This window comes from Euwallacea fornicatus, chromosome 11, assembly GCF_040115645.1.
Source record: "Euwallacea fornicatus isolate EFF26 chromosome 11, ASM4011564v1, whole genome shotgun sequence".
Lineage (NCBI taxonomy): Eukaryota > Metazoa > Arthropoda > Insecta > Coleoptera > Curculionidae > Euwallacea > Euwallacea fornicatus.
The window spans coordinates 2,563,664-2,587,966 of NC_089551.1; the positions used below are offsets into that span (position 1 = coordinate 2,563,664).

At 40.5% G+C, this 24,303-nt stretch overlaps 2 protein-coding genes across 8 annotated transcripts in view; both read left to right on the forward strand.

Moving 5' to 3' along the window:
• LOC136342146 (transcription factor GATA-4-like) overlaps window positions 1-10,487 on the forward strand; it is a 29,431-nt gene extending 18,944 nt beyond the window's left edge. For 2 of the 3 annotated variants that reach the window (XM_066287687.1, XM_066287690.1), the window contains exons 4-9: window positions 2,459-2,562; window positions 3,041-3,274; window positions 6,244-6,428; window positions 7,102-7,266; window positions 7,322-7,451; window positions 9,357-10,487. In XM_066287687.1, the coding sequence (XP_066143784.1) occupies window positions 2,459-2,562; window positions 3,041-3,274; window positions 6,244-6,428; window positions 7,102-7,266; window positions 7,322-7,451; window positions 9,357-9,667 (1,129 nt within the window). In that variant the 3' untranslated portion in view covers window positions 9,668-10,487. Of the gene's footprint in view, window positions 1-2,458; window positions 2,563-3,040; window positions 3,275-6,243; window positions 6,429-6,897; window positions 7,026-7,101; window positions 7,267-7,321; window positions 7,452-9,356 lie in introns of all 3 variants that reach the window. The other variant, XM_066287689.1, reaches the window with a different exon arrangement.
• Window positions 10,488-11,533: 1,046 nt separating this feature from the next.
• LOC136342145 (transcription factor GATA-5-like) lies at window positions 11,534-23,927 on the forward strand. Of its 5 annotated transcripts, none has more exons than XM_066287685.1 (7): window positions 11,534-11,723; window positions 17,992-18,726; window positions 18,781-19,215; window positions 20,030-20,155; window positions 20,749-20,863; window positions 22,741-22,904; window positions 23,390-23,927. In XM_066287685.1, the coding sequence occupies exons 1-6, from the start codon at window positions 11,655-11,657 to the stop codon at window positions 22,902-22,904; spliced, it is 1,644 nt and encodes a 547-aa protein (XP_066143782.1). In that variant the 5' UTR covers window positions 11,534-11,654; the 3' UTR covers window positions 23,390-23,927. The 5 variants fall into 5 exon arrangements, with proteins under 5 accessions (XP_066143782.1, XP_066143779.1, XP_066143783.1 ...); XM_066287682.1 differs by having other exon boundaries at window positions 22,741-22,900; XM_066287686.1 differs by having other exon boundaries at window positions 18,781-19,059; window positions 22,741-22,900.
• The last annotated feature ends 376 nt before the right edge of the window (window positions 23,928-24,303 follow it).

Here is a 24,303-nt window from a genome sequence, read left to right on the forward strand (position 1 = left end):
GAATTCCCCGCGTTTGGGCATAAATTCTTCAATATTGAGCGACGTCGCCCGGCGGGAATTTCAAAGTAAAATATTCAGGAACAAACAAACCGCGTCACCATGGACGTGCTGACCACACAAGTGTCCCCTTTCTTAACAGATCCGCAATTTTATCGACTCGATCATCTAATATAGCACCGTGTGAACCCGCCGACCCGCCTACGAGTCAGGGAATTTATATTTCGGGATTGGGTTACCGGATTATTTAACTGACTTTCGTCGACGTCATACTGGATAGCCACTTATCGCCACCGGTAATTCCTACATTTCCAGACGCAGATCTAATGCTTTTTGAATGGTTAAGAGATATAGTTTAGATAAAAAAAAAGGACCGGAGGACTGGGCAAATGCAGTCTGAAATCTCGACGAAATTCCTATGTAATTACTCGGCTGACAACGCTCTAGTAAGAAGTAATTAAATTTCTATTAAGGTGTTTAACAAATGGTTCACTCACCTCCGGATTGTTTAGTTAGGTGTGTATGTGAATCCAGCGACCAATGTCAAGATCATTGTTGATACTCGGCGGCCCAAAAAAGGTAACTGGAATGGAAAAAACTATTTTCCATCTTATCGTGCATCCATTTCATGTCTTAGTTCTACCCGTAATTGTGCATTTAATCGAAATGATTACAATCAGCAAATAAAAATATTGATTGAAAAGGTAAATCACAGAGGTCTAAGTCTGTACGGATGGTCGGTGTAACTCGTCTCGCCCGGAAGGAAAAATCCCCACAATCTCACGACATCCTTGTCAAAACACTCGCAAGCAATAATTCATATATCATTCTGATAATGTCCACGAACGGTGCCCATGAAAATGGTGATTTTTAAGACGAGTTCCTGTTAAAATAACCCAAGTGAGTATTTAAACAAATCCGGAAACATGTCTTTTTCCTGTTAAACGCACAGGGGAAAACCATTAGTCGCGTGCTGGGCACAAGACAACGTGGGTTCCGGTGAGGGTTAAGTGGTACTTCTTGTACCGGTAATGTCCAGTTGTGCGGAAGAAATTACGCCGGTGGCTAAAAAGCTATTTGTCCCATGCGCTGTTGCCGTTTTAGGGCGAAAAATGATGCTTTTGCGAGGATTCATTGGCGGTTTATCGTCGTCAGGTCGAAATTTTCTGTGTGGTTTTTTTCAGGAGGTCAAAAAACTGCAAGAATTCAGTCTAAGACGTTTGTCGCAAAAGTGTTTCGATTAAATTTGGTTGATCGGGCGGGGCGTTGTAAACCGTTAAAGAAAATCATTTTCTCGAACACGACAAAGTTCCCACGTAGCAGGAGAACGTGACAACGGCGCATTGCATTCTTTTTGCTACTGTACAAGTGGTGAACTTGGCCAGAAAGGCTTTGGACACGTGACGTGTTTACTGAAGGGTGGCTTCCTCGATACCTGGAGAAAGGACACGTGTGAGCTGTATTATACGCGTGTCAAGAGTGGATATTTCTCTTACTACATTACATGCATTTTTGAGATAATTTTTGATATTGCGGCGGTACGTCGGAGATTCATATTCATCGGGAGAGCGAAAGGGAGAGAGCGAGAGAGAGAGAGAGGCAGAAAGGGAGAGGAGAAGGGAGGAGGGATGAAGACGGACACAGAGAGACCAAACCGGAACTAAGCTGAACTACCCTAATTCACCAACATCCAAAGGTTGACCATAGCGGAAATACATGGTGTTCGAGATTAAAATTAGTTTTACGTTTTATGGTATAATTCTTGGAAAACGACAGATTATTAGTCACCCCTGTATAATCCTGTGAACCTCCGAAGCTTTTCGACCCTCCCATTCGTTAGGTTTAACCGCAAATTTACTAACTGCGCTTCTCATTGAAACCGCAAATTTAGACGGTAAATGTGGCCGAAAAAGTGTTAACTTCAAACTTACATATTTACATAAAACCACACCCCTCTTTCCCGAATCTTTTCCATTAGACAAAATTTTTTTTTAGTATTATAATTTCCCAAAAATTACAATCCCAAAATACCGAAGGACTTCTGTACGTCACACCGCAATTCAGGCAGTACCTACCACCACCCCTCCACAAAGCAATATCCTACCACTTAATGGTATAAACCCAGGCCCTGTGCCTCCCTGACGTCACCTGGTCATGTGACAGCGTGCCAAAACCAAATCGACCGGTCGACAAGTCAGTCCGGTACTGCCGTGCACAATCAGCGCGAGGGTATCAACGATCGACAGTACTGTATCGTCCGGTCGAGTGTTAGTGCAGAGATATAGCCCAATCGCAGGGTCGTTTAAGATCTACTTTTTTTAAGCGGTACTACCATAATGATGGATAGTGGTCGGGAAAACAGTTTGAACTTTGGGTCACATTGCAAGTTAGTGTTTTTTTTTTCCGTTTGCATTTCGGGTCGTCGCTGTTGATTTTATCTGATTTTTGATTTTAATTCTAGTTCGATATACCCGAGAAGTACCGGGTATAGCGGAGCAACGATGCACTATTACAATACAGGATCTCCGGAAATGCATGGGCAGGCACAACTGTGGACCAATACTGGTGAGTGATCGCGACTTACTTTTCGGATACTTTAGGAGGAAAATTTCGAATGAAACGCGCATTTTTTTTAAACGGCAAATTTTCCGTTTCGATACCCTCTTCGCGTCATGGCTCGCACGTAAAACTGTCGTTCGTGATAATATACAAATTCACTAGTGAAAATCACCTAAAAACATAAGCCTTATTAATTGGGCTTAAAATTAAACGACCAATTTTTTTTTTTTTTTTTAACAATATCAAAAACGTACCGTTGCCCGACCCAAACAATCTCTGCGGAAAAGACATGGAACCCAGGTCAAATTATTGTCACTATAAATTAATTATTAATTGACACCGAACTATGTTCGGCCGCTAATTAGTATACGGTGCGCTTAATCGGGACGAAAACAGAACTGGCTTTAGGTGCACCAAGGACGATGGGGAACCGCTAAATTTCAGGCGAGAAAGAAATGTTAATTAACTCAACTAACTTCAACAGGTGTCAACCCCAACAGTAACCTCTTGCCAGAGGAGTACAAAGTGGCCACCCCCACCAACGCAACTCTTCCCGCTTTCAATCGGCTGCCCACATTCCAAAGCACCCCAAGGGGGACAACCTACAGCACCATGGGTTACCAAGATTTCCCGTATGCGGAACATACGGGGAACTACAGTATGAGCCCCACAGGAACGACCAGGAACAGGATGAGTGCCGCCGGGACTCTATCGGCAAGTAAGTAAATGCTTGTCTTATACAGTGTGACAAAAAGGGGTGATTTTATTAGCTGCCGTCCTGTATTCCGATTGCGGGATCGAAATTTCTCGCCTCTATAAGAATTACATTCATGTACCATAATGTCGCCATTGTCTCGCTACTGGCAACCCTCTCATCATCATCCGCATTGACAGTAATCGTGTTCGAACACCCTGTAAAATTGTGGACAAGACTTTGAAAAAGTCACGCATGCAGTGGTGTATTTATATGGAATTTGCGAGCTTTCAAATGTCCGGGCCAGGACCGGCTTTACGTGCTGGGAGAAAATTTGATTCATCCCTCTGCCCCCGGGAAAAACCGCCGCCCTGTGCCGCAACGTCGCCCTCCATAAGGCCCGACGTTGGGTTTCTCAGGCGATTTTCGAATCGTTCAAACATCCAGAGACGCGGACCAAAATTCGGAAGAGCTTCACAAGAGTTCTCCATGATTTTTGGCAGTTGTCGAAAATTTTCCAACTGAATGAAGGATTTCGAAGTCGCCTCCGGGAACCGTCCAGTAGTAATTTGTGGTGCCGAACCCGAACGACACGATAGATTGGAGTATTATTGAGCCGCTTTTACCTGTTCGATTGTCTTCACCGGAAATTCAAGGAGCTTAATGGGCGCTTGTAAGGGATGATGTCACTTACACTCGGGCAAGAATTCCTTCTGTCTCCGACCCGAAGAACTTCATAAAATCCTTCTTGAATTCTCACGCTTTTTTGAGCAAAAACAAAATTTAGATTTTGGCGCAGCATTTTTCAAGGCTCTTGAAACCCAAATAGAACATGATGTGAGATACAAACCAGATAAGGGGGCGTTAAACAAATCGGTATCTTTTACTAAAATGTGTGTGAGTGTGTGTGTGGCTTTTTGCCACTCGTAGCACTTTATTGCTGTCCCTCTTGAGCTTTAAAACTTTGGATATTTATGGGGCTACAAGTGGGGTGTCTTGTATATTATGTTAGAGGGTATCGCGTTTCATAGAGGGTACCTGTGCGCGTCGGGGAGAAAATCCCGCCCGCAACGTGCGACATTTGAACCGCAATAAACCGAACGAAAGTTTGCCCAGTGATTACGAGGACCCTTCCAAACAGGCCCTAATCGGCATCGACAAACAACGGACACAAATTCGTCGTAAAAAAAGGTCAAGTTTAAATTTTTGTTGATCAAAAACATTCATGGGGTCGGTTTTCGCAATCGATTGATAGATGGCTATTTATAAGTCTAAAAGAAAAATATGCAATTTTTAATATAAATAATGTCACAAACTAACCTGGGTCAACGTTTTATAGTGCTGAGAGTGCGTCTCTCCGTTAATTTACGAGCACTTTTCCTCTCGTTAACGTGATTATTCACTCGGCTGGACTTTGGCATTGTTGGTACTACCTGTATACAATTTCGAAAGATTAGCCCTTGACGCGAGAGATTTATTGGGAGGCCCCCTCGCACAGGGGCTGAAAAAATTGGCGCCACTGAGTCACTAGAATTTTCGTATTCGATTACCGTTCGAATGTTGGGTGGGCAAAAGCTCAGCGACGACAAATTTATATTTCTATGCAGATGAAGGACGGAAGGCCGAACCTATTACTCAGGCTGCGTCCACAACGCCCAAAAGTTTCAGTAAAACATTGGGACTTTGAGGTTTACCTTTATTGACGAAAGTTATATAGACAGATTGGGCGGAAACAGGTAAAAACGACGAACACAGGAAATATCGGGGTAAAAGGATTTTGTAGACGTTATTGGAATCGGAGGTATGTCCTAATGGGTAAATAACTCCGCGCAGAGGTTGATTCAGCCCAAAAAAACCAACGGCCGTTTCCAAGGCGGGCAGAAAACTGATCCCATTACGGATCTGCTTAGTAACATTTCTAGTTTCTCATTTGTTATCGCGAGGCGCGTGCCACTAAACATCAAACATGTCTTCCAACTTTTCTTATCTTTATAATTATTTTCTAAACGAACTTGCCACTTACAGAACCAGGTACGCGACAGGTACGGTTGCAGCTCTCTTGTATCTTATCGTTGCTGTGCGCCCCGTAGCTTCAAAATACGATTTTTTTTTTCGTGGAAGAAGAACCTACAGGGAAATCGATGTTAATTCGTAACATTTGAGGAACCTTCGCCTCCGACGAGAGCTGCCGAATTCTGCATCAATCGAAATTCTTCGGCTCATAAAAAATAAAAATGTATTTCCTGTCGCTCTCCTCTGATCCGAGGTGGGTCGTGTTTGTTTAGACTACCTTGCGCCTTTGAGAGCAACAATAATCAGCAATAATGCGCAAATTAGCTGCTCGAGCGTTCATTCATTCAATCACCAGGGACTGATAATAATTATTTCAATAAGCTCGTTTTTTTGGCCGTTCTAGATCTGACTCGATGATAACTGTCAGTTACCTATGAGATATCTATCGCATAAAAAAAACTAAGATTGATGGTGTCGATGGGCCCCGTAAATTTGGGAAACTCGTGTTGAGATGTTTTTTTTAACTTCTGCGTTTCGAGGTCACTCTGTACGCCCTTTGACCTCAACTGAAGTGGTTAGAACACATTGCCAATGTCAAAAACATTCAATGTTATCTTGAAAATCGCCTAATTCCGGTACACAAATTTTCCAAAGGCGGGAAAGAACTCATTTTTCATTACTTTCGAATTTGATATCTCTGCCCGTGAGCTGCATAAACCTTCGCGAATGCGATGGATCTTCTGCCCGAATCCGGTCTCATCATTTGCGAGTACTTTTCATTACATACCCAAAAATTAACCCCCCCCTCCCCGGCACCGCGTCAGAAACCCGATCGCAACTAGAAATCATTCCATCACAAACATTTCGTCACTGTTTCTGCCACGATCCGCCCCTGTCCAAGTGTTTCATATCCTCCAAAAACGCAGCGACCCTTACAAGTATCTCACTCTCCATTCAATTAAGAATTATTGTTTCTCTAGATCTGCTAGGTCCAGGTACCACAGCCGAATACTTCACCGAAGGTCGGGAATGTGTGAATTGCGGCGCCATCGACACCCCCTTATGGCGTCGCGATGGTACCGGCCACTACCTCTGCAACGCTTGTGGGTTGTACCACAAAATGAACGGCATGAATCGACCCTTAGTCAAGCAGCCTCGTAGATTGGTACCTTTTTTTTGTTTATTCTACGTTCCGCTTTGCTCCTACACTAAATTGGATGTACCGAAAGCAGGCGTCCAGTTTCAGTAGTCTTTGTGGTCGAACGAAAAGCGTCCTTATCGGATAAGTGCATGAGCGGATCGCATGACAACTGTTGTGGCCGAAAAATTAATAATTAAAATTTATTTTCGTCTTTGGTTATCACTTTAGAGCCTAATTAATTTAGGTAAGTACCGTTGTGGTTCCATTACATCATCTTCATTATTGCTTAAGCGTCTGATTTAGCGCGAGTTAACTTCAAACGAATTTTCGTTCTTCCACAAGGTTTGAGCAGAAGTAAACCAAACACCCCCCACGTACCTACGAGGCTGCTACGTACTCGGCTCAATTATCCACCCTCCTATTTTTTTTTTAATTTTTAATGTAATATTTGAGTTTACTTTAAATTAACCCCCTTTGTGTTGCGTTGTTCCAGTGGCGGCCGACCCGGGTACCGGGGGTGTTCAGGATTACTACAAGAACTTCTATGGGGGGTACAATGGGGTCACGCGCGCCCCCATGCCCACCACGGTCATTAACGAGGAAAAGAGCAGTCGACGTTTGGTAGGTTGACTCCCCTCTTCCCTTGAGTTTATCGTTTTGTGGCGTAAAAATACTTAAAATAAATTTATGTGTTTAGTCAGCATCTAGGAGGGCCGGTCTAACTTGCACCAACTGCCAAACCAACCAAACATCGCTCTGGAGAAGAAACTCACATGGTGAGCCAGTGTGCAATGCCTGCGGACTTTACTACAAACTGCATTCGGTCAACAGACCGCTGTCCATGAAAAAGGACACTATTCAGGTAAGCTTTAAGTGTACATTAACTTGTACGATAATAATTGTATTATGATGTTCAGACTCGAAAACGGAAGCCTAAAGGCAGCAAGTCGCAAGGACAATCAAACGGTAATCCAGCTTCAAACCGGGCGGCTATCAACAACAGAATTAAGTTAGAGAATTCGGTTAAAATTGAATCATCGAATTTAGGTATGTATGTTTAAACGTCACTGAGCAGGGACATTTAAACCCTTCATATACCCCGATTATAATGAACTCCTACTTTCCATTATGTACTTGAAATACAGGGTGTTGTTCAAGTATGTTTCCAAACTTTAAGGGGTGATTCTTTCAGTGATCCTCAGACGAAAAGCTCATATAAACATCAGTCCGGTAATGCTTCGTTTTCAAGACGCAGGGAGACAAACTGTTGTTGGAAAATGTTTTTTTTTTTTTGGAAAAATCTTAATCATTTAGCCGATTTTGTCGAAATTTGACAGTGATATTTATGGTTATTATTGTTGTTTGTGTGCCACTGTCCTTTTTAAAAAGTATATATGTTTTCCGTGTTAAGTACAGTGGTGGCCACCCAGGCCACCGGATTTGAATCCATTAGATTTTTTTATTTTGCGGACGTGCAAAGTCTTATGTTTATCGAACTCCGGTCAACCCTGAAGAATTAATCCAAAACATCGGGGTTCGTGTAATTATATAAAGTATACGCCGGAAATATTTCAAGGTGTTCAGCAATCGATGTTGAGATGAATTGGTGTTTGCATTGAAGTTGAAGGAGAATATTTTAGCAACTAATTGAAGTTCAGTGTTACTTATTGTTAGACGTTTTTTACCAAAAAAATGCGTATCATTTAAGGGTAACAATTTTTTTGTTTGGTTTTTGTTAAATTTCCGACGTTAACCCTCTGCGTGCCACCAACAAAAGAAGACTAAGAATTTCTCGCTCAAAAGATTTCCTTGCATTATATTAAAAACTGCCACCAAGTTCCAACATCATATTCGTTTGCGTGCTCTTGTTACTTGGGACTTTTTTTTAGTTGTAACGATTTTTTGAAAAAAGTTTGGTGCCCTATATTTTGAAAATTATGCTTTACTAGTCCTATGTATACGAGGTTTGTCTGAAAAGTTTGCATAAAAGTGAAACAAAAAATTTATTTTATATTTAATCAGGTAATTGAATTTTATCCCCTTCAAAATAATCTCCCTGAGACACAATACCCTTGCGCCATCTTCGTTTCCAGTGTTGGAAAGCTTTTTAAAAGTCCTCTGTTTGAGATTTTTCAGCTCCCTTGTCGTAACAGCTTTGACGTTCTCCACATCACCCAAACATCGCCCCCGGCAACCATTTTGTATTAGGGAAATAGGAAAAAGTCACATAGTGCCAAATCCGGTGAACAAAGGGGGTGTTCTGTCGTGGTAGTGGAATTTGAGGTCAAAAACTGACGCACAATTAAGGAAGTGTGTGTGCAAGGGTATTATCGTGATTGAGTAGTCAGTGTCTTCCTTGTATTAAATTCTGTGGAACACGCGAGCTGTCTGAGAACATCAATGTAGAAGTTTCCATTGACAGTCCAGCCTGGAGGGATCCGGTGGATGATTCCCTCGGAATCGAAAAAGTCTGTCAACATTATTTTGACATTCGGTTTCGAGTTCCTTGACTTTTTCGTCCTTGGCTTCCCAGCTTGTTCCCATTCTTTGTTTTGGGTTTTGAGTTCCACATCAAATTCGTAAAACCAAGATTCATCTCCGATAATTACCCTATCGAGAAAGTCGTCACTGTTTTCAGCTTCTATCCAGGCTCCACAGTATGACACCCCATGCGCTTTTTGCTCTGGAGACAAAAGCTTTGGAACGATTTTGGCACACAACTTTTTCATTTTTAATTTTCCTGTTAAAATTTGATTGGCGATTGTTTTTACTCAACAAAAGCTTTTCAGCGATCATTCTGATTATTAAATGACGATTTATATTATTTATACGAACTTTCCAGACGAACCTCGTGTATAAACTTTTCGTGTTAGAATCGCCCAAAGAGTCACCTATTGAAGGGCGGCAACCAACTTAAATAACACCCTGTACAACCGGACCTTTATCTTGCAGATTCTTTTACGAACATGTCGCACCTGCAGCAGCACACAGGGACCAGTTTTATGTACACAAACCAACAACACCAAAGACTGAGCCCCTATTCGGCTCAATCGCCTCAGAACTTGCAAGCGGACTACTACAACGCCATGCTGTCCAACACAGCGACCCCCAGTCCACAATCCAACGCTTCGGACACGTTACATTCTGAGTCCCCGCATTCGCCGCTTCATCTGAACAACAATAATAACAACAACAATAATAACACTAAAATGATCAGCGAACACAACATGGACAGACCGTCTGTTGTGTCGCTGAGTTCGTAAAGCAGCTTTGATCAGCTCGAATAGCCGTCTCTATCTCAAGATGGTTTGAGACTTGGTAAAGAATAGTGTTGTTTTGTATGTTTTAAGCGTTAAAGTGTGAGATTTGGCCCTTTTTGAAAATGCTCTCTTTCTGATTGTTACATGAAAATTTTCCTCGTCCACGCATCACTTACTGATACTCTGATCGTTTGTGGTAAAACTTGTTTAGTTGCTTGAAATCGATACTACTTGAATAGATGAACCTGCCTGTGCTTTGGTGTTATAGTAGCATTGCCCAGCTAAGAAATCTATGTAAAGTTGTACATAAGTGTATATAAATATTGAGTCTTATTATAACTATAGAGATGCACCTGGCAGGCTTTTATAACACAGCTATAATACTGGCCTCAGCCCTATAAAAGTCAGCCTGGGAGAGGTTTTCCATCACTTGTTCAGTTTTGCCTAGGATCGCATTGATCGTTTTAACGAACGATCGAAAACCTGACCCTTAAAGAACTAGTGACCAAAGATTACTCATAGTTGAGATTTAAACCTTTTATCGATACAGACAGACCCTTAGGGATATATTGTTCTACAATATTTGGACTGAAGTGTTTACATTATTTATAATTTCTCTTTTGTGTTATATGATAAAGACTTTAAAGGAAGGACTCCTCATAAAGACATTCCTTTATATACGAATATGTGTATAATATAGTGATATGTATGTATATTTACTTAAGCCTAGACGTTTAAGTTAATTGTTTCAAAATATTTCTTTTTATGTTTGAGCGTTATTCGACATGCTAAAATAGTAAAATAAATTCTCTATTATACATTATACGGAAGAAGTTAATGTTGTTATCAGATGTACGTGGTACCTGCACCCAGTCTCGGCCCCCGGGAGGGGGGATAGTGGATTTTCCCGATCAGCGGGTTTCCTTGAGATTGAGGGGGTCGGCGATTAAATATTTCGCCTCGAACGCCAGGCTCGCTAAGGCCGGCCCTGCCTTCGAAGTCAATTTAGCAGAACATTGAGATTGAAACGAGTCCCAAATCAATTTAAATTTGACCACTGAAATTCGAAAAAAAAATTTTTTTTTAGCAGGAATCGCGGTCCCTAATATCGACAATTTTTGCCGCTTAAGGAACACCCTGTATGTTGCAGAACGTCCAGAAATACCAGATCAGATCAACGGCTGATGGTGCCATTTATATGCCGCTTAAAATCCGTTTATCTAATATTAGAAAATACGCACCAGGAGTATTGACAACAATGTGTAAAATGACATACGCTGGTGTACGGTTGGTTGTCTACCCTCTGTAACGCGGGTTGAGCTTGGCGACGTTGCCGGTGTTTACTTTTTAGTTCGCGATTTGCTTAGGATTATTAACATAAACTTTCTTTGTGAGGCAAACACTTGGTGGCAACAAACCTCAATATACTGAGTTAAATAAAATTAACCAGATTACTCGCATCTACAGGATTTTCAGTGATCGATTTACCGACAAAGCGAATCCATTATTTGCCTTCAATTTCCTTCTTGTTTATCACTCTGAAGTGGTTCTGTTTCATTTCCCGTTTCTCTTGCTTTCTCTCTCCGCTCAAAGGTTTTACGTGAGGCCTCACTTCTTTATGAAAAATTTTCGTACTCAAGTTTCTTCTTCCACCCATCCTGTTCGTCACTCTCCCAACGAGTGCCCCTCTCATATTTCGATGTTGGAACCATTCAAAGATATCATTAAACTTCGGCTCGTTGTAATACTGGCCCCAAAACAGCGCGATTATCGCGCACGTTAGTCGCAATTAAATCCCGCAAATAAGAGCGTTTTGGAACCGCCCCTGGATCTACACTGCCACCTCCCTCACTGCACTTGTGCAAACACCTCACCGATACCAATCAATCGATAGCCGATTGAAATACAATAGAACTACGTCAGTCCTCGATCGTACTGCCATTTTACTTAGGGGCCTCGTAACGCATAAACCTGAATTCGCTTATTTAGGATGGCAGCTACTGAAGAGGGTGCGGTGCTGGTGCCGAAGAGCGACGGTTGTGGTGAAGAAGTAGTTGCGGTAAGTACCCTTTTCTCTATCACATAGAGCCAACACACGCACAGTCTCTTTAAAGTCCCACCTTCGACTAATCATATCAAGCATTCATGTTGGCTAAAGATTACTATATCTTCGAATGATTACTGAAAAACAGCAGATAATCGGAGATAGTCGCCTATATCTAACATTAGTCCAGATCGGGGCCACATCATGTTGTAGCTCTAGAAAGAGTTGAAAGGTGGGACCAGGTCGTTGGAATTGGTATAACGTCGCTTATTGTGTAAACAGCTGGAAAACGGGTCGGTTTTGTGCAATTATTATCAGCCAAATCAAACAAGAGATAAGGTGACTTTGGAGGAAAATTTCGAGCATGAAAGTGCTGTTGGTTGAGTATTCAAGCCAAATACGTGTCGAAGCAAAAATATTTTATCCCCTAAAGAAGAGAGTTGTGCTAACGTTCATCAAATTTATAAATTTTACAGTACGTGCATGATTAGAGTCATAATATACTTAATTAGTTCCGGCCTCATGGGGGCGAGATTGGGCGGCGGACTTGCTAAAGCCAACCCTGCACTTAACAGTCTCAAACTAAAACTACGAATGTCGAATAGACTTTCATGGGAAAGGCCCACGTAGATTCGTTGAAAATTGAAATTGAAATTGTAAAAAATTAAAAAAAACTTTTGATGTATTTTTCATGGAAATGCCAAAAGACGTCGAGCTTTAGTTTTTTTCTCATTTTTGCTTTTGGGACCGTGTTCACATTTTGACATTTTTGGGTTCTTTGAGAACTTCTGAACATATTACATGCAACATACCCATGTCTAAATTCAACACATCTCGAAAAAAAATGGAAATAATGATAGAACTATTAATATTAAAAAATAATAATAACATAAACTGCTACATTCTAGTGCATTAAACGTCCGCACTGCGCCGCGTTAACTTCTTAACGTGGGCAAACCGCAATTAAAATTCCTCAAGAACTTTTCTTATCATTTGAGAAGGTGTTTCTTGAGTATCTTGAGGAATTTCATTTTTTAACTTTTCTGTATTGCTGGGCGTATTTAAATACACTCTACGTTTCAGTTAACCCCATAAAAAAGTCCGTAGCCGTGGGATCAGGTGATTTAGCAGGCCACTCTAATTGCCACATTGCGTAAATATTTCAATAACTGATAAATTCAGACATGAGTATGGTACATGAGATATGTTCAGAGGTTCTCAAGAAACTCAAAAACCTCATAATATGCATGGGGTTCCATAAGAAAAAAAATGAAAAAGTGCATTCATCCACTACGTGGGTAACCCTGAGTAACCCAATTACGCTAAAAAACGCACAACTAAAAACAATATCTGGCATCTTCCAGCGTTTTCATGGAAAATATTTCCTCCAATTTTTAGCGAATTGTCACGGGACTTTTGGTCCTCTATATACATATCGGTGGCTGTCGCAAATAAATATTTCGTCATCACTGGCACAGAGTTACATTGGGGATATTCCAAAAATGACGAAAGCAATGCAGCATTTAACAACATTGAAGACCGCAAATCGAAAAGAACTCTAACCGTTTCCGAGATCCTGTCACTTTTATAATTACGGAGGCCTTAAACAAAAACGCATCTCAACGTTGCCAGCTCATGTACAACAATCGTATCTATTACCTTTGAAGCTGGACGTAACTCTTTCCAACGTTTAAAAACTGTTTGCACTTTGGGATTTCAGTTATCCATTGAGAGGCATAATTGAGTTGTTTAAGAAGTGTATTCATGGCGAAGTGGATATAAGAAGTCACTCAATACCTCCGATGTGGATGACTCACGGCGAGACTTAGCCCTCGGGTTTTTCAGGGTCTTCAGAGGCGTGTTTGGTAGCTAAGTGATTTTTGAAATCCTCATTTTTTGTTCTTTTCGGGGCCAAAATCAGTATCTTTAGGTTAATAGAGGGTATTTGTGTAAACTTTTGCTCGATTCTAGAATTTAGGGTGGAGCTTTGCATGGGAAACATTGCAGGCATACCTACATACTTAAATCAAGTGCCCACGTGGAACCATTTCTGATCGAACATTCATGGGATAGGCGTACTATGAACGTACCACTTATTCGAACACTCTTTCGAATTGCAAAACTTCTAAAAATAACTTAGAAATCCGTCACATTTTTATTCAGAAAACGATAATATCGTTAGTGTTTGCCTCAGAAACACTGAACCGACACTGATTAAAAAGTCAAACAGGTTCTTTGGGGTGGCAGATAGTAGATTAGAATGTTGACAATATTTTGATAATAACTTTATTATGCCGAGATACTGCTTGTATATCTGCCTCATTAAAGGTAAGGCTAAGGTTGTGGATAGATAGTAGATAATGCTTAGTTATTAAAATATTTATTAAGGAATCTCCCTACAAAGAGTGATGCGAAAAGTCGGGAACCACGCGGTCGCGAGCAAATGGGTACTTTAGTCGGCCATTTTGTGCAACCGGATTTATTTGTTGTGTGAGATGGCGCTGTCAGCCCGCGTATGTAGGTACGCAACAGCCCACCTGAGACAGCGAAAATACACTTAAATCGCATTTGGTTTGGGTTTGTTCTGCGGTTCAGATATATAGATTAGGTAAGGTAGTAAGTTGGTATATCAGTGCGTGCGGTACCTGTGCTCCAACACAATTTTAGGTAAGTCTGTTTGTGCGCTGGTTAGATCAGTCTGGCCCTGGACAACAGAAGTTGTTGATGGTGGTGGTACCCTTGAGATAAGAATCTTTTTTTCTTGACACTACTTTGAATCTAGCATTTTATGCTGTAGTACACGCCTTTGGGCTATTCAAACGCGCTCAGGCTAAGTCTCCGGCTGTAGCGACAGAGAACTGAAATTATTTGTATACGCTTTTATCTATTTTATATACAGGGTGTCCGGAAATAACGTCGATAGATCCTTAGGGGTAATTCCATACATTGAAATAATTTTTAAAATTCTTATAAACATACCCGAGAAATTACTTCTTGAAGGAACCAAAACCTCCTAACGGGGGGCTCTGAAAATCTTTTTTTGCAATTCCGGCTTGCACTAAAGTTGTGACATTCGACATACTTTAACAGGTTAGAATAGAAAAGCCTTTTTTGTGTCAACAATGTCAGATTTCAGTCAGAGGCATCACATACAGGGGATCGCCTAAGTACATGTTGCTTTGATTTTTTTGTTTGAGACGCTTCTTAATTTTTGAAATCCCATTAGTAGATCGAAAATATTTTTAAGTAGAAAAGGTCCTCTTGTTCTATCTCGTTATTACACACCGTTTTTCAGAAAAGTAGTGAGTTTTTATAGAAACTTAATTCAATAAGTATTTATCTTCGATTTGTGCATTTTTAGATTTTTTGTGAGATCCTGAATTTGAGCAACATTCGTGCACTTGCGTACTTGATATCGCGCTCTGGATTGCGTTACGCCCTGCGATATTAATTTAAATTCACTTGATTTGCGTCATTATGTTTCTGAGTACTACTTCACTTCACTTCACTCGCTGGTACTAGGGAAGTACCAGTGTCCAATGTGGTTGCGATTTACCGCTCATCTGCGTACAAAAATTCTACCACCCGCTAATATTTAGTTAAACTTATAAACATCAATAAAGTTGTCATATATTCATTCGCAGGAAAAATAGTGCATATTGCATCTAATAAGTACGAAAGTGGCTCTATAGTTCACGCTATTGCTGCCCGAATTACTTTCCGCACCGTTCATTTAACAACAATCAATGTGCGGTATACTGCTACTTTCCGCACATTTTAGATAAATAACTATGCTGCCTCGTTTTAGGTATTTTTGTAGTTCGAACTTAATTCGCAGAAACGGAAAGATCACGAAACCAACAAAGATAACCCACAGTACCTAATTCTGATTCTGCAAATCAAATCTGAAAATGTAGTTTTCTATCCAGAATTTCATATATAATTATAGATCTTTGATGTTTAATCGGAAGATGGAATCATATGTGGCAAACCTCTAAAGCCCTTTTAAGTTGTCTTTGCGTAACTTTGTCTTCATTGATTTTATTGTTCCTTATTTATCTGAGAATCCAAAGAACTGAAAGGATTTTTTTTTATCGCTTTCTCCCTTTATTTACATAAATTCCCATGTGGGACAAGCAATGAACCTATACTCGTATCCTCATCATAGTCAGTTATATCCCACTGTGACATCCCTAATAAATCTAGCTATGCTTTCTCCCATCATAGTCCCAACTTACGGTGTTTTATCTACCAAACAACCTTGCCAAGGTGGCTGCCAAATCTTTTCATACTGTATCAGTAGCCACTTGAATGATTAATTGATCAACCAGTTCTCTGTTCGCAAAGGTGATCATTTAGAACTTTGCAAATTTTAGAAATTTAATGTGTGTCTTCCTTAGATTTTTTCTCGCATTTTTCCTTAAAATTCTATTTTCTGGATGAAAATGACGCAGTTCACATTTACGATTATTTCTTTTATACAATACAAATTATCTCCCTTAATAAATACGAGGATAGTCTAAGAAATACTCAACTTAACACTTTAAAAAATTAGGAAAATATATAATTTCTAAACACAATCTTAGACTCCACCTTTTTATTATTGGGAAATCTCTTTCCGCCGTGTTATTTTTCCAAGTTTTACGATTGTTAAGGAAAGACTCGATTCTCCGAGAGTAAAATTTAACTTTTCTTTGATGTTGGATGGACTAAGACCTTTCAAATGAAAGTAGTGAATCACGCGTCGGTGACAAATTTCTTCCATGTTCACAAAATCTCTGAAGCATTCACCAAAAAACGGCTTCAAAACAAACCCAAATCAATTTTCGACGTAAACTCTTTAAGGTTCGGTCTTTGTAATATAGGCAAAACGTCGCCATCCTTATGTCAGTTCGGGCACTTCTCGGACTCCCCTCGTATTTCCGTAATTTCTGCCTCCTTTATGAATAAATTATGGAAGCATTTTGAGTTTTATAAATGCAACAGGCGCAATTGTTTGATGATCACCAGCTTCTGCGGCTCTCATCGGTGTCTCCAGCAGTTGCCCTTCAGTCACGCTCAATAAAACTGACTGACGGTCGTTCACTCTGATGGAAATCATTATTAAGTCACACGAAAATGTCAACATCGTCTTATACAATATCACTCAATTGGCAAAAATGTGTTTGTTGGCATCCATTTTATCTTCTACTAATATTGCCTGCTGCTGGAAGATAAAACATGATAATCTACATCACAATACTGTGAATCCCAGACATTGTTTGCAAATTTCCAGATTATCACCAGATATTGGCTTGAAATTGAATTTCAAATATCACGATCGAATCTGTGCGATTGCTGCGCGGCCTTCTCACTTTCTTGGTTGGCAATTTGGGCTGGTCCACCGTGTATCACTTTACTGCTTATACATAATATAATTTAATAATCAATCAACGTTGCTTAATCGATAAATCAATCCTGGGCTAAGTTATTATATTGCTCTAATGCGCGTATGTGACAAAATAACTCAACTTTGTTACATTGGGTTATTTGCCGAGACAACAACGTGAACAAACAACACGTATTAAGTGATGTGGAGGATATTCAGTATTTTAAAACCTCTTCAAATAATATAACTCTACACAATAAAAATGTTCCATGATACAATTTGCTGTCAGGCTTTAGAGATGCAATAAACCGGTGTGTCATACCATCACTTTTTCACCGTTTCGTAACAGCCTGGAGGAAAACGATTTTATTCTATTATGCGCAATTAACCACCTTTAAAAATTAATTTGCGCAAACATAATAAATCTATGCGGCTCTAAGAGTGTAAATACTGCAATGGGTTTTATGACCCATGTGGCACCACCAGGGTTCGGAAAAAAACGACCGAGAGGACACACCATATAAGGCTTGGTTATGACGTAGCAAATGTACCGTTTCGAAAAATCCGATAACTGAAACTGTGACAAGGTACCTCCGCACCCTAAAGGTGATGATCTAATTTTTCGAGTAAACATACGTGTACTGTATTGAAACCACTCAAGGCCAGTTACAGTTTAAACCATAATTTGGGTACTTATTCGGACACGCGCGGGAAACGGAAACGCTGTCCAAACATCTTCCTGTGATACACTTTCCGATATGAGGTGTTCGCACCTTCCACCAGAAATCCCAGTTTACCAAGCAAATAATCTGACACAGGCCTAGCGCGTCCAACACACATCTTGTCTGGCCCACTGTGTTTAACGCCAAAACAAACATCTCCGTTATTGTTCTTAAAAGCTTTCGATGATTACAGAAAATGGAACCCAAAGAAGAACTGGCCGGTTCTCCCCACCTCCAAGAGGTGCCGGTCAGTGAAGATGTAGTCAAAACTGATGAAAACGGTGCGGTTAAAATCGAAGATGAAGTTAAAGTGGAACCGGCACCGGTGTCTGCCGATGGTGTGGTTGCTGTTCCAGGTACCACGCCGCCTCCCACGGTGATAAAGCGGCACGTGTTGACAACCTCTGGTAAAATCGAAACCACTGTGGAGACACTGGAAGTGCAAAATGAAGAAATAGTCAATACTACGGAGCTGAGTCCTGAAGACGCTCATAAGAACAGCCACGAAGTGGTTCCGTACGAGATGATCAGTCAGGAAGCTGCCGCCCCACCCGACCACTACGTGGTAACTACCGAGGCCGAAACTGAAGGATTTCCACAAACTTTTGCACCCTCTTCGACGCCTCAACAGCAACCGCAAATTTACACTCTGGAAATCACCAACTCTGAAGGAACCACCGTGCCAGTAACGATAGAGAGTAACGGCATCGATACCACCGCTGACTACGCCAACTTGGAAACTGCCCAGTACCCAAACAACGGGCAGTACCCTACAGATGGGTCGCAGTACTTGCAACAGCATCAGTACAGTTCCATGCAATACCAGCTGGACCGAAGCAGCGGCGACAGCTCACCCATCAACATCAACAACAACGTGCTAGTCAGGAACAACGATCCTACCCTGGCCTCTTCCCGATACCACCAACAGGTGAGTCTTCATTGTTTATGTTATAAAAAGTGCTTATGATTTAGTGTCGCACAGGACATCCGGTTTCAGAACAACTACGAGCAGCAGCTGAACCAAATCACTTTGACCGCGCCTCACGGTCAAACATACCAAATTACCCCGGCAACTACCAGTGTGGACTCTTGGACCACGGGCAACACCGGATCGTATCAAAATTATCAAGTTTCGGGAAATGTCAGCGTCCACCAAGCGGACAGCAGCACACAGCAGTACTACCCCATAGGTAACTGGACGAGTGCGGGGGGGCTTGAAGAGGGCGGTGGCGTTTCGGCCGGGCAACGGCCATCATCAGAGGTACTAGTCAAAGAGTGCGTTAATTGCGGCGCGAGTGTCACACCCCTTTGGCGCAGAGACGGTACGGGTCACTACCTGTGCAACGCGTGCGGTCTCTATAACAAAATTAATGGTGTGAACCGACCGCCCATTAGGCCCACCAAGAAACCGCAGGCGGTAAGTCTTCGTGTCTCTGTGGGGTTGATGTTCGTGTTAATTGGGGTTAATTGATAATTATATGGTAGTGATGCCACTTCGTCAAGTAGTGTACACCTTGGGCTAGATTGATCATCGCTGACGGTATTTTATCTTGGCTTGGCGCGATAAATGAGTACCGCTTTATCATGGTCGATGTGATGATATCACACTTGTGTAACCAAGGTAAATGGGTCGTATTTGCCTTGGTTGATAAGGCGCATTTTGGAACTCTGCATCTTGCAATAAATTGAAGACGAGGAATCAGAGCAGGATGTTTTACGTCCTGAGGTCTATAGTTCAGTAAACTTTGGTGGATTTTTACTTTACTTTTACTGAATCACCACCATCACGTGTACAAAGCTACAGAAGCTTATGAAAGCTGTTCGCTTCGTTTGGAGTCTTTGCCACTTTGAGAGATCCATCACGACGAATTATCCAATCGCATGGCAATTATGTTTTTAAATGCCCATATTCCCGCTAATTGAAAATATTTCTTGATGCAGCACTTTGTAGCCTTAAAAGAGATCAATCCCAGGCCCAAGCTGCTGGAAAAAGGCAATTTTGTCTGGTTTCTCGTTTTCTTATACGTTAACGGTTTCATAACATGTCCACGAGAATGGAAGGAAACCACGACTTCACATGCGGTTTGGCGATGATCTATTTTTGGGGTGTATTCCTCGACTTTAAGAGGAAATTTGCCCGATTTGACAAACTCACTAACAATATGTAATTGTCTCACAAACTCATCCCCTACTGCTCGCAAGTCATATATGCTAATCCACCCCCATTTCAGCCCAATAATCGCCGAAACGGAGTATCCTGCGCCAATTGCAAAACCCACACAACCACGCTGTGGAGGAGAAACAACCAGGGAGAACCTGTTTGCAACGCTTGCGGACTCTATTACAAATTACACGGGGTAAGTTTACTGAGTCACCATTTCGCAATGTGTGCTTTGGCACTCAAGACTTGTTTATGCTCATTTTACACCACTTGACCTGTGAGCATTTCATACAGACGTTACCCAACACATAGCCTTAATCCATTAATCAACAGACGCCTTGTCGCGCATTTTCGATTTAACAGAGGAAACTTTGACTTTGGTTTTTGGTGACTAAATACAGGGGTTCCATTGGGTCTGAACCGACCCATTTTAAAAATTTATTAATCGAGCTGCTAATGATGTCCTCGCAGTGGAGATACCTACTGAATGAAAGTTATCTCTGGACCAACGTAACAGATAAAAGAGATATCTTATATTTACCAGAGATTTTTTCGTTGTTGTGGCGCCTTGTATCAAAAAGATATACCGATTTTGCATATTATCACCCCCGTGGATAAACTGATATAGCAGCATTATCACACTAAGATACAGTATCACTACAAACATTGGGCATATCTTAGATTACAGCCTATACCAAGCCTAACTACACAGTCTGTCTTTAGCAGGTTGATAACTACTGCGTGGAATTCTCTGTTAAAGCTCCGAGATGACATGTTTCCAAATTCTAGGTGAACCGACCGACCAGCATGAGGAAGGAGGGCATTCAGACGAGGAAGAGGCGCCCCAAGAACAGCGCGTCGGTCCACAATGGGGCCGGAGTTTCGGGGTTGCAGTCACGTATACGTAAGTGCATATGCCATTGCCAAAAACTTTACAATTCCCGAAAAAATAATGATCTAATAAATAAGTATAAATTGACGAAACCGAAACGAAAATTTCCTAGAATAACGGTCTACGTGCGGGGCGTATTATTCGATGGCTGCCAAAAGATTAAACATTTCTAGATAAAATTCAAGTGCTGTGTAAATAAAACGGCTATAGACGGGGGAGATAAGAGTTGTCGGCATTACATATTTTTATAAAAGTGGAAAATATGTTTTATTGCCCCCGTGTTGGGGCTAATACTGCGATTTGAAATAATTACGATCAAGGTTGAGAAAGTAATCTTCACTCCCGACAAGCCGTAACCAAATAAATAGTTGTGACATGATACGTTTTATTGTTGCGGATTAAGATTGTGTTAATATAAAACGTATTGTGTTATAATAATTTATGGGTTCATTTCATCGACAGTGTCCCTATAGCAACGGACCAAAGGTTAAACTGCAGTGGGCAAAACTTTGTTCGCCACATTGTCAATAACTGTTGTGAATATGAAAATGAAATCTTCGGCTTCTGCAGATGTCACAGCGACTACTATCACATCTAATATCACTAATTACTGTTAACTTTTTCGAAACTCACAACAACCCTAAGCTGGTGGTTGATGGCATTTCTGGGTCTGGATTCTTCATTAGAAACCTTAAAAAATCCACACCGCTTGCATATTTTAGCATTCAATCGTCCTCCTTATTCGGCTGATATATGCGAAAAAAGCTTTTTCGTTCTTCATTGCGTTCACTCCTCGTTCATTGCAAATTTTAAGTCAAAATTAAATGTCCGAGATATCCGGAGGTGTTGACTCTGTCTCTCTCTCTCTCTCTCTCTTCGATATTTATCCTTCACCATTACGTCCAGACTTTTATAAAGGCCTTAGTGTTGTTATTCTTCAGAATTGCTTATTTATTATTGCAGGAGTTGTATATTTATCGAAAATTTAAAGGATCCAAGTTAGGCATGCGCTGCTCCTTACCCCCACTTATCTCGATATAGATTATGAACTATAAACATACATATGTACTTGTATTGTTACATGCGAATAACATGGCGCATAAAATGTATTCGAATGAGTAAAGTTCCATAAACGGTCATGTTTACAATGATAGTACTTACTCCGAAGTACCCTAATGAGAGTCATCTCAATATTTATAGCAGGAACGATTGATTTTTATCTCTCAGAAAGAGAACTATCACATGCAAAAAAACTATAACTCTGTGTTGTACACACGGTGACGGTAAACACAGATAGTTCCATTGCTATTATAGGCGTGCTTTTAACTAAATATTTGGGCAAACGAGTTAGTATAACAGCGTCCTCGTGCCAGTACTACAGACACTATGGCCGAACTTTTTTTGTGGCAGCATCACTGGCGAGTAGCACAAAAACCATCATTGTGAAAACGAGCCTCAAACTGGAAAGCTACAGAAGTAGAAAATTATGATGTTACTGCACTATTGTCCTACCACTGATGTCAATTCTGGTGCATTTTAGTAGCTATTGAAACATACACGTTTGACTTATAGTTGCAGTAAAGACTCCATTTGACTTAAAAATAATAAAACAAAGCAAAATAGCCTCTACAATAGAGTGCGACGTTGTCAAGTTGACTTGAATTTCATATGTTTTGCGCAAAAGCTTAATTAATAAAAAATGTTTACAACAAAGTACATCCAGTCCTATTTAAATTAAGTGCTTCTCCGAAATACAGTATAGAATTAGTAATAACTTTTTAGACTCTATGAGGAATCGCCATTTTTTTATTTTGGGACAAAAAATACATGGCGTTATTTGCTATCTTCGCACCTATCAAGGTTTCCCTCATCTTAACGATATGTTTCAGCTCCAAATCATACAATTTTCTACTCGAACATACCACAAGAGACAGAACTACCCATGGACCAGTATCAACTGCCACATAACATCAGTACAGCCACAGTGTATCCGCCTCAGTACCATCGACAAATGCAGACAGCCGACCATTTGAACAGGCAAATGGCCAAGTAAGTGAGTATATGTGATTCTGTGAGTGTGACTAAGATATAGGATTTTATGGAAAACGTGAGCGTGTATTAAATTATAGTGCCAATCTCGAACAAGAACGTTTTTAATGAAAGAAAGAGGGTTGAAGAGACGGTTAGATTTTTTTTCTTTTGAAAATACATTGGTATTGCGCTTAATTAAAGTCTATAGTCACTTTTGTGAACGTGCTAAGTATAACGAAATTAATACTAAATATAGCAAAAACTCATGGACAGTGATTGTGGTGTTTAATACACGGGATGTCCGGACAAGATGTTAAAAAAAAATGATCAATGGTGAATCGCACTAATGAATATCCCAAAAAGAGAAACGTCCTGTAGATTGTACTAAAAAATGGTTTGCGACCACATGTTTGAACGAGGAATCATAATATTTTCGCACAGAGAATTTGTAATCTCCTTGTACCGTGCACCTGCTTGCCTTTTATTAACTTATGGTGTTTATTTTAGTGTCACCCCTCTTCAACCAATAATGACGGATGGCGACCACACCCGCGTGATCACTTCGAGCTCCCCCCAAGTGCAATACCACGTGGAAGAGTCCACAGAAGAGACTGACCTACACTGATACATGCCAACCGAATTTTTTTGTTTTTGTATTTTTGTATATTGCTTATATAATTTATATATAGATTATATACCTATTTAGATCTTTAAGTTAGTCAGAGGCGGAGTTTTGCGCTCTGAGATGCTAAGAGACCAAATAATTTTACTCATTGTAATGCCAATCGAATCAGTGTCTAGTGTTCTTTAACGCCTTTTGTCGCATGCATTCCTAAGTACAAGTAGACATGATAAAATTGTGAAAAACCAAGGAATAAGTCCCAAAGAACATGTTGCGTACTTACTTATACCAAAGTTTTAAAATGTAATTTAGAGTGGTGTGTATTTTATTATTGCTACGTAGAGTTATTTATTTCCTGTATGAAGATTGTGAAATGTCATTTTTTTTTAAATCAATAAACTTATGGTTTAGGTGCTCTGTGAACGCTGCATCTTTTTAATGAGCGAATCTGGTTAATTTGAACATTAGCAAAGCAATTCATACTCATAAATCGATAGCGAACTTCCTTCCAAATTTATGTACTTCATATCTGCGAAACCAATTTACTTTTTCTTAACTAAATTGATCGGGATATGCCCTATCGGCATGCAGCACTAACTTTTCATGTGGAACACATTACCTATATCGCATATCCCCACTGTTTTACCATCACTAGAACTAGACATAAAATTAATTGAATAAAGCCATTCGAAACCGGGATTTTTCTCTGAGCAACTGCAAATTTAAAAGCCAACTTACAAGTCTCCTATTAACTCTGTTTAATAGTTTGATTAACCCAGCAGTAACAATAAAATTCCGT